Source organism: Sus scrofa, chromosome 2 (genome assembly GCF_000003025.6).
Source record: "Sus scrofa isolate TJ Tabasco breed Duroc chromosome 2, Sscrofa11.1, whole genome shotgun sequence".
Lineage (NCBI taxonomy): Eukaryota > Metazoa > Chordata > Mammalia > Artiodactyla > Suidae > Sus > Sus scrofa.
The window spans coordinates 133,479,947-133,497,773 of NC_010444.4; the positions used below are offsets into that span (position 1 = coordinate 133,479,947).

At 39.2% G+C, this 17,827-nt stretch overlaps 1 protein-coding gene across 10 annotated transcripts in view; it reads left to right on the plus strand.

The window, feature by feature from the left end:
* The window catches only part of LYRM7 (LYR motif containing 7), a 203,799-nt gene continuing 186,108 nt past the window's right edge, over positions 137-17,827 (plus strand). For 7 of the 10 annotated variants that reach the window (XR_002342088.1, XR_002342091.1, XR_002342090.1 and 4 more), the window contains exons 1-4: positions 162-307; positions 8,879-8,951; positions 10,885-10,955; positions 16,007-16,088. Coding sequence is in view for 4 of the 10 variants with exons in the window: in XM_021085420.1 (XP_020941079.1) it covers positions 290-307; positions 8,879-8,951; positions 10,885-10,955; positions 16,007-16,088 (244 nt within the window). In the remaining 6 variants the exon portion in view is untranslated. Of the gene's footprint in view, positions 308-8,878; positions 8,952-10,884; positions 10,956-16,006; positions 16,089-17,827 lie in introns of all 10 variants that reach the window. The other 3 variants (XM_013995089.2, XM_021085419.1, XR_002342087.1) reach the window with 3 other exon arrangements.

The following is a 17,827-nucleotide window of genomic DNA, read 5'->3' on the forward strand; positions in this document are numbered from 1 at the left end:
CCGCCAAAGGTGGCTTCAAAAACTGGCCGGAAGTGACTCTGCCCCTAACTGACATGGCGTCCAGGTGATTTCCGTTCTCCCTCCTGTAATTGAGCTCGCCGGGTTCTGGTGGTTTTCCAAGGGGCGGGGCTACAGAGGAGAGGCTGCGTGGTGATTGGCTGTGGCGCGTTAGGAACGTGGCTACGGTGGAGAGTCTTGGGGTTGGACAGTCCACGCCAGGCGTTGATTGGTTGCCAAGAGGCGGGGCTACTCGACTGCTGGAGAAGCAGCCGCGGCGGTGAGGAGAGCCATGGGTCAGGCCGCCAAGGTGACAGGGACCCGGGAGGGGTTGGGTGTGATGCCGACGGGGAGGGTAAGAGCGCGGCCTTGTGAACGTAGTCGGGAGTCTCTGTAGCAGGGGTTCAGGACCTTCCACGGAGGATGTGGCCGTCATACCTGAGGAGCCCATGACCAACCCTGAAGGATAGTCGAGAAATTTTGCAGGTGTGGAGGAGGGAGTGCGGTGCTGGTAGTCCTACTTCATAGTCTACTGGGGTGCTGAATGTTTATCCGTGGTGCAAGCCCTCAACTTGAGTTCTGCCCCGGTTCCATGTCCACGGCGAGTGTTTGTGCCTGGGACTCATTTTCCATCCTTGGGAAATGTACAAGACCCCAAAGGCAGTTCTGCGCCGTATCCACCCTATGAGGTGAAAGGTTCCGTCAGATAACCAGAAGGTGCAGAGTCGTTTAGGAACCAGGTAAACCGAATCCCCGCAAAATTCCTGCCCAGAATCTTTAAGCGAGATAGAGCAGAGACCTGCGATTCCTGGGTGCTCTGAACGAGCTTGGGAAGTGATGGCACCTGCAGGGTAGGGGTTACATCCCTGAAGACCTGATCTCAGGTTCATTTATTGTCAAGCTGATGCGCATTCCTGGCCGGTGTACAGTTCTCTGGGACCAGCCATCCCTAACCTTAAATATTATAAGCATGGCCACCTAAGACCTGTCACTGTCGCTGGTTGAAATATAGGAATGGAAGAAAAGCTATGGCCTGTTCCAATATAGTGAGGAAAAGCAATGCTTATGATTGGTGAGTAGTAGGGAGTCACCAAACAGTACCTCCTCTACTATCGAACTCAGTGTTCTTAGCACTTTTTAATAAGCCTTTCAGCACCAACAGAAATAATTGTAAAGGGTTTTTTATTCAAAAAAAATTGTTGAATGTCCATACTAGCCGTTAGTAGCACGTAACAGCCAGCATTTAGTCTGCAATATCTAGGCATAGCCGATGCAACAAAAAAACAGACCACCTTTGCCTTCATGCAGAAGTCTAGCAGGTAGAGAGGTTTGAAACAGTTACTTAATTACAAGTGTGGTGAGTGCTTTCGATTGAAAATGCAGGCGTTCCTTTGTAACACACCAGTTAACTATCCAGGGTTAATATCTGGCGTTGTCACTGCAGCTGCTTGGGTCGCTGCTGGGACACAGGATCCATCCCTGCCGGGGAAAATGAAGTATATAAACGGTACTGGAAGTGGAAAGTTGTAAAACCTGAATGTAAATGAAATTAAATAGGATTCATTCCAAAAACACTTTTAGCGAGAACTACCATGTGTAGAAAACACTTGTGCTAACTGTGAAAGCTACAAAGGTGACTGAGCAGCCTTTGAGGAAGTAAAGGGATAACAGCATTTAATCACTCTACAGTGTAGTAACTGCCAGTGCTGTGCATGTACTCAGGAGGGGCATATAACCCAGACTTAGAAGAGAGAGGTAAGTAATAACCAGCTAAAGAGAAACCTAGTACAGAAATTATATCACTCACCCTTAAAATCAGCTCATTATGCAAAAAAAAAAAAAAAAAAAAAAAAGAGGAAAAAATACTGAGAAATTTGTCTAAGCTTAGAATAGTAGTAATGTTAGAATCAAACTGATCTGACTATAAAGAATTGACCTTCTTGGAGTTCCCATCATGGCACAGTGGTTAACAAATCTGACTAGGAACCATGAGGTTGCGGGTTCGATCTCTGCCTTTGCTCAGTGGGTTAACGATCCGGCATTGCCGTGAGCTGTGGTGTAGGTCGCAGAGGCGGCTCGAATCCCGCATTGCTGTGGCTCTGGCGTAGGCTGGCAGCTACAGCTCCGATTCAACCCCTAGCCTGGGAACCTCCATATGCCGCGGGAGTGGCCCAAGAAATGGCAAAAAGACAAAAAAAAAAGAATCGACTTTCTGGAGTTCCCGTTGTGACACATCTGAAACAAATCCATCAGTATCCATGAGTGTGGGGGTTCCATCCTTGGTCTCACTCAGTGAGTCGGGGATCTGGCATTGCTATCAGCTGTGGTGTAGGTCACAGACAGGGCTTGAATCCCACGTGGCTGTGGAGTAGGCCAGCAGCTGTAGCTCTGATTCAACCCCTAGTCTTGGAACTTCAATATGCCACGGGTACAGCCCTAAAAAACAAAAAACAAAACAAAGCAAAAAAACAAAAAAAGGAATTGACTTTCTGTTTACACTGCCTGAATTTGTCCAGTCGATACAAGTAAATGAGAAAGAGAAGACAGTCTGTGACCTAACTTTATACTTTATGTATTTTAATAAAAGTTTATAAATTTTAAGGTGTTATTAGCCCCAACACAATAATAACATTTTCTTCTCTATTTGTTTTTTTGGTCTTTTGTCTTTTTTGAGGGCCTCATTCCTGGCAGATGGAGGTTCCCAGGCTACGGGTCTAATTGGAGCTGTAGCTGTGGACCTATGCCAGAGCCACAGCAAAACCAGATCTGAGCCGTGCCTGTGACCTACACCACAGCTCACGACAATGCTGGATCCTTAACCCACTGAGCGAGGCCAGGGATCGAACCCACAATCTCATGGTTCCTAGTTGAATTCATTTCCACTGTGCCATGATGGGAACTCCTCTTTTTTAAAATAAATTTTTTTTTTTTTTTGTCTTTTTGCTATTTCTTTGGGCCGCTCCCGCGGCATATGGAGGTTCCCAGGCTAGGGGTCGAATCGGAGCTGCAGCCACCGGCCTACGCCAGAGCCACAGCAACGCGGGATCCGAGCCGAGTCTGCAACCTACACCACAGCTCACGGCAACGCCGGATCGTTAACCCACTGAGCAAGGCCAGGGACCGAACCCGCAACCTCATGGTTCCTAGTCGGATTCGTTAACCACTGCGCCACGACGGGAACGCCTCATTGTGGTTTTGATTTGCATTTATCTAATAATCAGTGATGTTGAGCATCTTTTCATGTGCTTTTTGGCCATCTGTCTTTGGAGAAATGTCTATTTAGATCTTCTGCATATTTTTTGATCAGGTTGTTGGGTGTTTGGGGGGGTTGCTTTGTTTTGTTTTTGGTAGAAAGCTGCATGAGCTGTTTGTGTATTTTGGAGATTAATCCTTTGTTGGTTGTTTCATATGCAGAGATTTTCTCACATTAATTGGGTTATCTTTGTCTTTTTAATGGTTTCTTTTGCTGTGCAAAGCTTATAAGTTTAATTAGTCACCATTTGTTTATTCTTATTTTTATTTTCACTACTCTAGGAGGTGGATCCAAAAAGATATTGCTACAATCTATGTCAAAGAGTGTTCTGCCTATATTTTCCTCTAAGTGTTTTGTAGTGTCCAGTCTTATATTTCCTTTTCTTACACTAGTTCTTAAAGTAGGGATATTGGTTGTTGAACTGATGAAGTCACTTTTTTTTTTCCCCCTAAATAGCAAGTAAATTGATTAGGTTTACTTACTTCTCACTTAGTCCTAGGCAACCTGTCTTGCACTGCTCTTGGAATATTAAACTCCCTGGGTTTCTATAATGTTGTGCTGTCTTTAATGTCCCTATTTTACCAACAATCTTTTCAAGACAGTCTCAGCTTTTACTGTCAAACACTTGAAAATTTTCCCAGTCTCTATGTATTACTCAATTCCCAAGCCACTTCCACATTTTTAGGTATTTGTTGCGGTTGCACCCCACTTTCCAGTAGTAAAATCATCAGTGGTTGCCTATGAATGGTTTAACAATTTACCACAAATTGAGTGGCTTAAAACAATAGAAATTTATTGTTTCATAGTTCTGGAGGCAGAAGTCTGAAGTCCATGTGATATTACAGCCATGCTCCCTTTGAAACTCTGGGTAGACTCTTCACTTCTTCCCAGCTTCTGATGTGGCCATCAGTCCTTAGTGTTCCTTGTCTTACTGTGGCATAACTGCAGCCTCTGCCTCCAGCTTCACATGGTGGCCTTCCTCTTGTGTCTTTGTTCACATGTTATTTTCCTTTTTTAAGAATACCAGTCTTATTCTGTTGTGGCTCAGTGGGTTAAGAACCCAACTAGAGCCCATGAGGATGAGGGTTCAATCCCTGGCCTCACTCAGTGGATTAAGGATCCAACGTTGCCGAAAGCTGTGGTGTAGGTCACAGATGTAGCTCAGATTCAGTGCTGCTGTGGTGTAGGATGGCAGCTGCAGCTCCAATTCGACCCTGGCGAGGGAACTTCCATATGCCATAGGTGTGGTGCTAAAAAGGGAAAAAAAAAAAAAAAAAGAATACCATGGAGTTTCCATTGTGGCTCATCAGTTATGACCACAACCAGTATCCGTGAGGATGTAGGTTCAATCCCTGGCCCTGCTCAATGAGTTAAGGATCTGGCAGGCTGCATTGTAGGCATAGATCGGCTTGGATCTGCATTGCTGTGGCTGCGGTGTAGGCTGGCATCTGCATCTCCAGTTCGACCCCTAGCCTGGGGTCTAGGGGTCTATGCCACATCTGCAGCCCTAAAAAGACAAAAAAAAAAAACAAACAAAAAGAATACCAGTCATTTTGGATTAGGGCCTACTCTAATGATTCATCTTAACTTGTTTATATCTCCAAGGACCCTATTTCCAAAATAAGGTCACGTTTACATGTATTGGGGTGAAGACTTGGACATGTCTTCTGTAATTCAAGCCATAACATTGTGAATATACTATATTTTATTTATCCATTTATGATCTGGGTTATTTCTACTTTTTGACTATTATTTATAATGGTACTATGAATATTCATGTACAAGTTTTTGTGTGAACACGTGTTTTCATTTCTCTTGGTTATATACTTGGACGTAGAATTGCTGGGTCCCATGATAACTCAGTGCTTAAAGTTTTGAACAACTGCCAAACTATTGCCAAAGCAGCTGCACCATTTTACATTCCCACCAGCAATGGTAAGGATTCCAGTTTTTCCACACCCTTGCCAACAGATGTTATTGACTATCTTTTTTGACTGGAGCCATCCTACTGGGGTGAAGTGGTATCTCATGGAGATTTAGATTTGTATTTCCCAGATGGTAAATTGTGTTGAGTGTCTTTTCATGGCCTTAATAGCCATTCGTTATCTTCTTTGCAGAAATATCTCTTCAAATCCTTTGCCTATTTTTGTTTTTAAATTTTTTAATTTTTAATTTTTTGTGTGTGTCCCTTTTTTAGGGTTGCACCCATGGCATATGGAGATTCCCAGCTAGAGGTGGAATCAGAGCTGTTGCTGCTGGCCTGCATCATAGCCACAGCAACACAGTATCTGAACTGTGTCTGCGACCTACACCACAGCTCAGGACAACACCGGATCCTTAACCCACTGGGCAAGACCAGGGATCGAACCCACAACCTTATGGTTCCTAGTTAGATTCGTTTCCACTGCGCCACAACAGGAACTCCCTTTGCCTATTTTTAAATTAGTTTTTTTATTTGTAAATATTCTCTGTATATTCTTGATACTGGTCCCATATAAGATATATGATTTATAATTCTTCTGTGAATTGCCTTTTCTCTTTTTTGATAGTGTACTTTCCCTTTTTATTTTATTTATTTATTTATTGTCTTTTTGTCATTTAGGGCTGCACCCGAAGCATATGGAGGTCTCAGGCTAGGGGTCTAATCGGAGCTGTAGCTGTACCGCCAGCCTGTGTGCGCCACAGCCACAGCAACATCAGATCCAAGCCGCATCCGCGACCTAAACCACAGCTCACAGCAACGCTGGATCCTCAACCCACTGAGCAAGACCAGGGATCAAACCCACAACCTCATGGTTCCTAATCGGATTCGTTTCCACAACCTCATGGTTCCTAATCGGACCCGTTGCATTGTGCCACAACATGAACTCCCTGCCTTTCTCTTTTTAAAATAAATAGGAGTTCTCACTATGACACAGTGGGTTAAGAATCTGACTGTAGCAGCTCAGGTCCCTGCAGAGGTGCAGGTTCCATCCCTGGCCTGGTACAATGGGTTAAGGACCCAGTGTAGCCACAGCTATGGTTTGGATTCAGTACTGGCCCCTGAATTTCCGTATGCCACAATGTGGCCATAAAATTAAATAAATTAATTAATTTAATTTTTTTTGTTTTTATAAAGGTGATAAATGTGTAAAATTTAAGAAGTCAAATAGTGTTATGCAGAAACCAGTAGGTACCTAATTCCATCTATATATTCCCAGCTTCCAAGGTATAAGCACTTTTAATCATTTTAGCTACTTCTGATATTTACCTCCATGTTTTTAAATAACATGTTTAAACTACTTTTTTTTTTTTTGTCTCTTTGGAGATATTTATTGACTTTTAACTATGAAAGTTGAGGACTAAACTTCCCCTTATGCAATATTCTTCTCAGTATACAAATTTTGGTGAATCGATTTTCAGGTGTGATATTATCACTATAGAAAACTTATCCACAGCTGAACCTTCTAATATAAATATGACTACATTGCCCTTCTTTCTAAGTCTTAGTTATTCTTGAAGTTGATAACTGGCTTATTTCTATTATCATTTTCCTATATATATTTCCAAACTCTAAACAAAACTGAGGTCGCCTGGTTTCATTTTTTTCCTAGTATCATCTTTTCCGGAGCAGTTTGACTTTTTGCTATAGTCCAGACTAATTGCTTTCTATCCGGCTGCGCAAATGCTGACCTGTGTTTGTCCTTCACCATCATCTCTGCCTCTCCTGTGTTGGATTACCTGTCTCCCTTGGTCCATTTTTTTTCTTTTGTGGTTCATCCCCTTGTTTTGGTGGAGCACAGTAATCTTCTTGAGCTTTCTAAGAAAGGATGTACGGCAGATAAGAGTTTCTGAAAATTCTGATTGCCCTTGTAGTTAGGTATGGTTGGACTGTATGTGGTGTTCTAAGCTGGATATTTTTTTCAAAACTTCAAGAGTTCATACCATTGTCTTCTCACAGTATTGCCATTCAGATTTTCTGTCCTTTATACATGAACTGTTTTTTCACTCCCAAGATTTTTTTCCTTCTGTTAGCAATGTGCTGGATTTACATCATAATGTGCTGTGGCACGGGTGTTGTGCTGGGCACTTCACAGACTCTGTCTTCTCGGAGATCCAGTGGGGTCCCTTTTGGGCCATCTGGGCTACTCTCTGAATTTTCTCATCTGTTCTCCCTTCAATTTGTATCTATGAATTTTTATTCTACTCTCTGGGCAATTTTTCCCAAATTAAACTTTTTTGTTTGTTTGTTTGTTTGTTTGTTTTTGTTTTTGTTTTTTTTTTTTTTGGCTGCACCTGCTGCATACAGAAGTTCCTGGGCCAGGGATCAAACCTGCACCACAGCAGTGACAACGCCAGATCCTTAACCACTAGGCTACCAGGGAACTCCCTCAACTTAATCTGCTCCCACTCATTTAATCTCCACAAGATTTGGAGCGTTTTCTGAATTTTCCTTTTTAAATTTACTGTAACTTCTTTTTTCTTGTTATTGCATGTCTGCAATAACTTCCGTTTCTGAGGTAGTTCATTGTGGTCAGTTTTTCTTTTGTTTTATTTTTGTTTTCTGTTCCCTATTTCCTGTTTCTGTTTTGGTGTCTGCCTTTGGTGTTAAAGTTTTTCTAAAATATGTAAAATACATCTTTTTATTTTTATAAAAATATAAAAAATTATGTTTTATATATTTTATATATATGTTGTATTTATACTCAAAACAATGCCTGGTACACAGAATACACTCTGTTAAGTTCAGATATTGTTATCTGGTTAATGGACTGGGGGAAAGGAGGCAATGATGAGAGAGTAACAAATCATTATAAGTAGTCTAAGCAAGAGATAGGGAGAGGCCTAAATTTAAGTTGTTTTGGGTGATGGAGAATATACAGATTAGAGAAATAGTCCTCCAGTTTCTACATGAAGAGTAAGGTAGGTTTAAAGAGTGAGCTAAATATTTCTGAGTTGGGAAACTCATTGTTTTCCATAATTAAAATTAAGACAGGATAAAGAGCAATATTGGAGGAACAGTATTGACCTTTTTGGACTTAAATAAGTGTGAGGTGGCGTTAGCCTGTCACTAAAGGCTCTTCACAATATGTCTTCTACCAAAATGCCAGGTTCTTTTCTTTTTTTTTTTTTTTGTGGAGCAGTCTTAGAATATTCAAAAGTCTCAACATTCCACTTCCCTTTTTGAGGTATCACATTAAACTTGCCTAAGTTGTCTGAAACATCTTCGTTCTGCTCTTTTAAGATGTAATATATTCATGAGTATGTGTGTGTGACTTTAAGAGCAGATGAAGGTCTTAATATGTTAAGAAAAATTAGAACAAATTCTTACTAGACTGGTAAAGTTGGTTACTTTAGCAATCTGGTTTTGGCAGGGGGGATCATTAACTTTTTAACCATCCTCATGTTGTTTTAAAGAATTTTATATTACTAGTGTAAATACACAAAGCTCCTTTTTTAAATTTAAAGATAAATTATAATGAGAAAGTTATTTGGCCTGCCCTGGTTCTCACTAGCTATTTTGAAAAATAGTTGAAGAAACTATTTGTTTCTGTTTGTTTAAACAGAAAAGAAATACAGTTTAATCCTTGTAATTATGTAAAATGTGAAATTTTTCTTTTGAGATCTGAATTCTAATTTTCTTTATAGGTTTTACGGCTCTTTAAAACATTGCACAGGACCAGACAACAAGTTTTTAAAAATGATGCCAGGGCATTAGAAGGTAAGTTTGCTTTTTGCCCTTTTGGAGCAAGTCCGCTCTTCTGGTGGCTATCAAGCTACATCTGCAACCTACGCTGCAGCTCACGGCAATGCCAGATCCTTAACCGACTGAGCGAGGCCAGGGATCAAACCCGCAACTTCACCAAATCTGACCGGGTTCGATCCCTGGCCTCGCTTGGTGGGTTAAGGATGTGGTGTTGCTGTGAGCTGTGGTGTGGGTCGCAGATGTGGCAAAGATCCTGATTAGACCCCTAGCCTGGGAGCCTCCATAATTGGCCCTAAAAAGCAAAACAAATAAATTAATTAAAAAAAGAGAGACCCTGTGTGGTCAAGACCCATCTTGGGGATGACCTTCACTATATATCCCTGAATGTTTTGTTTATAAAGGTTAGTTTACATGACACTTATCTGAGAAGTATCTACTTACAGAAAATTTATTAGAGTTGATTTAAAATGTTGTGTCAATTTCTACTATACAGCAAAGTGACCCAGTCATACATGTATATATATTCTTTTTCTCACATTATCCACTATCATTTTTCTCATATTATCTTCCATCATGGTCTATCACAAAACACTGGATATAACAGAAAATTTTTAAAGATCAAGTTTTTGTAAAGAATCGGGAAAAAAGGATCAAAATTTCCTTATGCTCTATTGCTTACCTTATATTCAAGCCATGAAATTCATTTCTCTATTATATCATCAAATTTGCACATTCTCTAGGACCAGATACTACCATATTGTTAAAGCTTTGTGTCATTCTAGAAGTGACAATGAAAGAGAATCTATCACAAATGATTGCAATTTCAGCATTTCACTGTTCAAAGTAGTTTCTGACCTATCTGGAACTCAGAGCTTCTAAATCTCTTTAAGAGCCACCTAGGTAAAGTGCCCCACTGTCCCTAGGACTTCAAGACTAATTCACCAAAAATAATTTCTTGAGTATTAAAGTATATGTCTCATATTTGTATGTACTTTATATATATACCTATTTAATTCTTATAATAGCCGTGTGAGATAGCTACTATTATAATTTCTGTTTTTTCAGCTGAAAAGCTGACAAAATGTGGAAGAATTTGCTCCACATCATACTTAGTAAGAGGTAGAGCTAGAATTTAGCCTAATACTCTGTTCCAAAGCCCAAACTCTTAACCACCTCACATATTAAAGTGTATTGAGCATAGAAGGAAGGTTTTATGGCTATTCTCCATCAACATAGCATATTTTCGTTGCTTTAAATGTTTTCAAGTGAAATACGAATAGCTAACAGTGTATATTTAGTAAGCACTTCACAAGAATTGTTCCATTAAGTGTTCACAGCAGCAATACAGGCAGTTTGTCACTTACACTAAATTATGCTGCTGTAATTATGCAAATCTTCAGTGGTTTATACGAACAAAAGTTTTATTTATCACTAACTTTTCTTGTCAGCCAAAGCACTCAGAAATATTCAGATATCCTCTTTGCTGCAGTATCTTCATTTTAAGTATGTGTGTGTGCGTGTGTGTGGTTTTAACATGCTTGTATGAACTGAGTCTTGCCATCTTAAAAAAAGCCATTTTAATTTAAATCCTTAGATATATAGAAACAAAGTATTAAATTGAATTTATTATAATCTCATAGCTAGAGATTCACAAATGACATTGGAAATAAAAAGCGGAAAACAAAAGTATTAGAGTGCTGACAGTATACAGTAGGTTTCATTACAGCTTTACATGCCTATCAGAAGCTCTCCAAGAGACTTCTTTAATAAATTTCTTATTTTTATACTTTGTTTTACATGAAGCAAAAATATTTTCTATGCTAGAGAAGTAGTAGATTTAAGTATATAGCATATAGTATAATATAATGAATGATATATGAATTGTTAGGACAGGAATTATAAATTAGAAAAGCAAATAATATATGTATACATTTTCTTCTTTTTCTAGCAGCCAGAATAAAGATAAATGAAGAATTCAAATGTAATAAAAGTGAAACTTCTCCTAAGAAAATAGAAGAGGTACAGTAGTTTAAGTTTTTTAATTACAATAAAACTCATAATTTTTTTCAGCAACTAGAAGAAATGATAAAAGTAGAGGAGTTATATGAAATAAAGACCATTACTTGATAGCTAAAGGCATCACAATTAGGTAACTTTCACTTGTTTGGTATGGCTCACCTCCTCAGAGTTGTCTGCCTACACCCATGATCCAGCAAGTTGCCTGGTGAAAACAATATGAAAGTAGCCATGATCAAAGCAATGCAGCTGAGCCAACCTAAAAACCCACAAAAATGCTGTCTTCATCTAAGGCAAGTGACTAAAACTAAGCAGTAACTCACTCACTCAGAATTACACAGATGAAACCTCTCATTTAGTTCAGCTAGGCAATTTTTCTTTTTTACAGCTGCACCTGCTGCATATGAAAGTTCCCAGGCTAGGGATTGAATCAGAGCTGCAGTTACAGGCCTACAGCGCAGCCATAGCAACACCAGATCTAAGCTGCATCTGCATCCTACACCACAGCTTACAGTAATGCCAGATCCTTAACCCACTGAGTGAGGCCAGAGATCAAACTCATTTCCTCTTGGACACTATATCAGGCTTTAACCAGCTGAGCCACAGTGGGAACTTTAGAACTTTTTTTTTTTTTTTTTTTTTTTTGTCTTTTTGCTATTTCTTTGGGCCGCTTCCACGGCATATGGAGGTTCCCAGGCTAGGGGTCGAATTGGAGCTGTAGCCACTGGCCTACGCCAGAGCCACAGCAACGTGGGATCCGAGCGCGTCTGCAACCTACACCACAGCTCACGGCAACGCCGGATCGTTAACCCACTGAGCAAGGGCAGGGACCGAACCCGCAACCTCATGGTTCTAGTCGGATTCGTTAACCACTGCGCCACAACGGGAACTCCTTTTTTTTAATTCCTATCTTGACAGTGGAAGTTAACCAGCTTGAGTTTATGAAATGTCATTGCTTTAGCTTCTGCAATGTCATTTTAGTCACTTGCCGTAGTTAAAGACAGTATGCTAACACTAGGCTGCGATCTTCCTGGTACTCCCAGAACTTGTTCATTGAAAAAAAGCATGATGATTCTTTTCCTGTATAAAATCATATGCCGTATATACATTGACTCCTTAGGAAGGAACACTGCTTCCTAAGTGTTCCTGTATCTAACTTCATATACGTGTAGGACCCTTAGGAAGAAACTGAAAAATGAAAAATTATTTGCAGAGGTAATTAAGGTTCCAAGAATTGGTTTGGTAAAGAGGAAGTTACAAATTAGAGAAATTCCTGTATGTTTAGTAGAATTTCCACATGTTGAAAAAGTTTTTGATACAAAATACATTTATACTTAGAGAAAAGTAGTAAATATCTGTAATAGTCAAACTGAGACAAAATGAGATAGCCTAAGTATTTCTATCCCTGTAATAAAAAGAAAAAAGGGAAGGATTTCACTTATGCATATGAGAGGACAAACAGGGACTATGTAATTTTTATTCATGGCAGAAGTTAAAATGACATTATAATCAAGTCATGCCCTGAGAAGTTCAAAAGTGTATAAGGAAGTTTGTACTATTTTGCTCTTCATTAGACTATTAGCAATATGATACAGGTCAGGTATACCTCATTTTATTGTGCTTCACTTTATTGCAGTTCACTGTGTTTTTTTTTTACAAATCGAAGGTTTATTGCAACCCTGTGTTGTCAGATGATGGTTAGCGTTTTTTAGCTATAAAGTTTTTTGGATTTTGTTTCTTCTTTTTTGGCCGCCCCATGGTCCATGGAGTTCCCAGGCCAAGGATCATATCCAAGCTGCAGTTGCAAAATGCTGCAGCCGCAGCAATGCCAGATCCTTAACCCACTCTGCTGGGTTGGGGATCAAACCTATGTCCCAGCACTCCTGAGAGACTACCGATCTCATTGTGCCACAGCAGGAACACCTATAAAGTATTTTTAATTAAGTTATGTATATTGATTTTTTTTTAGACATAACGCTATTGTACGCTTAACAGACTACTTTATACTATAAACATAACTTTTACATGCAGTTGGAAACCAAAAAATTCATGTGACTTTATTGTGATACTCGCTTTATTGTGGTAGTCTGGAACTGAACCCACAATATCTCCGAGGTATGCCTATAACTATTTTTCAATTTCGAAGTCATAATTTTGAAAAGTTTTAATTGTTTATATCAACTATACTGGAAAAATGAACCACGGTCTCCCAAATTAATTTCATTTGTAGAGCACTAACCTTAAGCAGTCTTGAAATTAGATATTTTTTAGATACAAGTGTATATTTTGTACTTTCTCTAACTCTGCATATATTAAATACTCTAGTATTTTTTAGATAATTACATTGTTATGTATTAGAGGGTCATGAAGTCTTGCAACAAGAGGAATCTTAAGTTTTCTCTTGACCAGCAGTTCTCAAACTTTTTGTTCTCAAGACCACTTTACTTTCAGAAAAACCAAACACCCCAAAAAGTGCTGCTTATGTGTTATACTTATCAGTAGTTACCATATTAGAATTTAAAACTGAGAAATTTTAAAATATTTACTGGTTAAATAATTTTAAGGTTTTTTTATTTGGTTGGTTTTTGTTTGCTTTTTTTTTTTCTGTTTTTTTTTTTTTTTTTTTTTTTTTTTAGTGTCGCAGTTTGCTTTTTTTTTTTTTCTGTTTTTTTTTTTTAGTGTCGCACCCACAGCATATAGAGGTTCCCACACTAGGGGTCTAATCAGAGCTACAGCTGCCGGCCTATGTCACAGCCACAGCAACACCAGATCCGAGAAGCGTCTGCGACCTACACCATAGCTCATGACAACACTGAATCTTTAATCCATTGAGCAATGGCAGGGATCGAACCTGCAACTTCATGGTTCCTAGTTGGATTCATTTCCACTGCGCCACGACAGGAACTCCTAATTAAATAATTTTTAAATAATAAGCTTATTACATGTTAATAAGCACAGCATTTATGAAAAATAACTAATATCAAAAAATTTGGTGAGAAGACTATCATTGTTTTACACTTTCGCATACCTCTTTAATGTCTGGCTTAATAGGAATGAGTTAAATTCTTATACCTGCATTGTCATTCAGTCTGGCACAACATGTTTTTTAGATAGAATTATATGAAGAAAATTCAGCCTTATACAGATAGGTAGTTGGAAGAGGGTAGGAGTATGTATTAGACTTTTCAAATAATTGTGTATATTTTTGATACTACAAGTGGTAAATTTCTTTCAAGGTTAATTGCTTTGTGGAACTCTGTTATCTGTTAAACCAATGGATGTGTGGATATGTGAATATTTATCCTTTTTTGGAGGGGGGAAGCGCTCCAGGATTCCCCTCTGATTTCCCCTAAGCCCTTTTCTCTCATCTAGCCTCTTTTCCAGCCTTAGACCTAAGACTCAGCTCAGTTTATGCACCTCCAGTGGGTGAGGAGCCCTTTTTTTTTTTTTTTTCTTTCTCTACCCTGCTAAGCCCCTTCTCAGGTCCATGCTGAGGCTTTACTCTATTAGAGCTTTCTGCATCTCCTTTTGATGCTCAGACGAAAAGCCCTGGTGCTTTCTTTTTTGACTCTTCCTTCTCTAACATTTATATCCAATCCGCAACAAATCCTATTTGTTTAACCTTCAAGATATACCCAGAATTCGACCGCTTATTAATCTTTCCATTATTATCTCCTGGTTTAAGCCCTCATTATCTCTCACTGGATTCTTAAAACTGCCTCCTAGTGGGTCTCTTTGCTTCAGCCCAAACTCTCTGTAGCCTATTCTCAGTACCTTTAAAGGCAGAGTGAGCCTTAAAAAAAAAAGGCATATCTGATCACTCCTCTACTCACAACTGCAATGGCTCTTCAGCCCATTCAAAGTAAAATCTAAAGTCCCTACCTACCTAGATCTGTAACACTGTGTCATCTGACCCTGTTAACTTCCAGCCTCAGCTCACCACATCTCACTCTTCCAAACTCGGTGCCTGCCTGTTGATGCTTGAATTTACCAGGAACTTTGCTGTCCCGGGGCATTTATGCTATTACTTCGTCCTAGGATGGTCTTCTCCCGTGTGTCCTCATGTCGTCATTTAGTAGACCAATAGACTATCTTTCTTTCCCTTTGAAAATGAATCTTTTACCCATGCATGAGTTTGTGGCTTCATGCACTCATGATTTGAAAGTATAGGTTCACCAAGTAAGGCAGATCTTCCAAACGTTGACATAGTTCAATATGTAGTATTTTTAAATTACATTTGTTTAATATCCATCTCATCAGAAAAAATCTTTTAAGTATTGGGAAGGTGGCAAGCTTACAGTGACCGATACAGGTTCTCCAGAATTCTGACTTAAAGTGACATATTCATTTTACCCATCTTCAAGAAAATGTCTGCCAAATACCTAATTTGAATAATCACAGTTTGTCCGTCAGTGGTTCATTCAAGTAAAAAACGGTAGTCCAGAGAGAAAGCTCTGCTTCTTCTTAAAACTCAAACAATGTAGACGGCTCTCATACCATGAAAATAATTTTGACTTTATAGATCCCCTAAAAAGGTCTCAAGGTCCCTCAGGGGTTGACAGCTCTGAGAGTCACTGTTTTCGTCCAGTTCATTTTGCAATGATGAAGTCTGACGCTCAAAGAGAGTAGGTATTAACCCAAGACCATACACTTAGTGACAGAGCCACACTTAGAATCCATGTATTCTGCCTCTAATCCAATACTCTTTTTAGTGTTTAGAACATCAAACTTTGTAGCCAAAGAAAGATTCAACCCCTCTCAAAAAAAAAAAAAAAAAAAAAGCTGCACATTTTAAAGGCATTGTAAAATATATATTATAACAAAAAATACTCTAAATCTGTTTTGGAACAAAATATGAAATGGATAGGTAAAGGTAAAAATATAGACGTGTCTGAACTTTCTGTATACATGGAGTGGTTACAAAAAGTTAAAAGCAAGTGTCACCTACAGACATTGTAGTAAACCCATAGTTTCCACAGACAGTGCATTCATGTGAACCGCTGAAAAAAATACCCAGAGGATTTAATCTGTTATTTTTTTTGTTCTCTTAACAGCTAATAAAAATAGGTTCTGATGTTGAATTGATACTTAGAACATCTGTTATACAAGGTATTCACACAGACCACAATACGCTGAGTAAGTAAAATGAAAGAAAAATGTTGCTTACAATGTATTTTAAAATATTGAGCAATTATAGTGCTTTTAATGCTGATTAGTGAAACAGCTTGACTTTGCCAGACATTGGGGCACATATATTGTACACATTTGGAAAGCCATATTTTAAAATGCTGAATTATGAAACTTTGTTGTTTTTTTCTCTTAGTAACTTATTTTTTCTCTTAGTAACTTATTTTTTCTTTTTATTCTTAACCACCAGTTATATTGCAGAACTACAATTAGTCGTGGCATACCTCATTACATAGCATTTTGCAAATAATGTATTTTCTACAAACAAAGTTTGTGGCAACCCTGCAAAAAGCAAGACTATTTGAACCATTTTTCCAATAGTATTTGCTCACTTTGTGTCTCGGTATAGAACATTTTTGTAATTCTTGCAGTATTTCAAATTTTTTCATTATTATTATACTTGTTATAGTGATCTGTGATAAGTGATCTTTGATGTTGCTGCTGTGACTTGCTGAACGCTCAGATAATGGTTAGCGTATTTTAGCAATAAAGGTTGTTTTTGTATCTTTTTTGTTTTTTGTCTTTGTGCCTTTTCTAGGGCCGCACCCGAGGCACATGGAGGTTCCCAGGCTAGGGGTCTAATTGGAGCCACAGCTGCTGGCCTACACCACAGCCAGAGCAACGCCAGATTCGAGCCACATCTGCGACCTACATTACAGCTCACATCAATGCAGGATCCTTAACCCACTGAGGGAGGCCAGGGATTGAACCCGCAACCCAAGTCGGATTCGTTAACCACTGAGCCACAATGGGAACGCCTTTTTTTTTTTGTTTTTTTTTTTCCCCTGTCTTTTCAGGGCTACTCCTGAAGCCTATGGAAATTCCCAGGCTAGGTGTTAAATTGGTGCTGCAGCCACCAGCCTATGCCACAGCTACAGCAATGCCAGATCCGAGCCACATCTGCCACCTACACAACAGCTAATGGCAACGCCAGATCCTCAACCCACTGAGAGAGACCAGGGATCAAACCCATGTCCTTATGGATACTAGTTGTGTTTGTTACTGCTGAGCTACAACAGGAACTCCAATAAAGTATTTTTTTAAAATAAGGTTATACATTTTTGTAAGATATAATGCTGTAACATTTAGTAGGTTGTAGTATAGTATAAACATAATTTATATGCTTTGGGAAACCAAAAAATTCGTGTGACTTTCTTTATTGAGGTACTTTGTTTTAGTGATCTGGAACCAAATCTGTAGTATTGCAGAGGATTGCCTATATGGCTATTTTTAAAATATTTATCTGGAGTTCCCATGGTGGCGCAGTAGAAATGAATCTGACTAGGAACAATGAGGTTGTGAGTTCGATCCCTGGCCTCGCTCAGTGGGTTAAGGATCTGGCGTTGCTGGGAGCTGTGGTATAGGTCACAAACACCGCTCGGATCCCACATTGCTGTGGCTGTGGCTTAGGCCAACAGCGACAGCTCCGATTCGACCCCTAGCATATGGAAAACCTCCATATGCCACTGGTGTGGCCCTAAAAAAGAGAAAAGACAAAAAATGAAATAAAATGAAATATATATCTGACATTCTCAATTTTTCTAGTATAATTTTTCACCTACTTATGGAGTTCCCTGGTGGCTCAGTGGGTTAAGAATCCAGCATTATCACTGCTGTGACTCTGGGCACTACTGTGGTGCAGGTTTGATCCCTGGCCTAGGAACTTCCATATACCATGGGCACAGCCA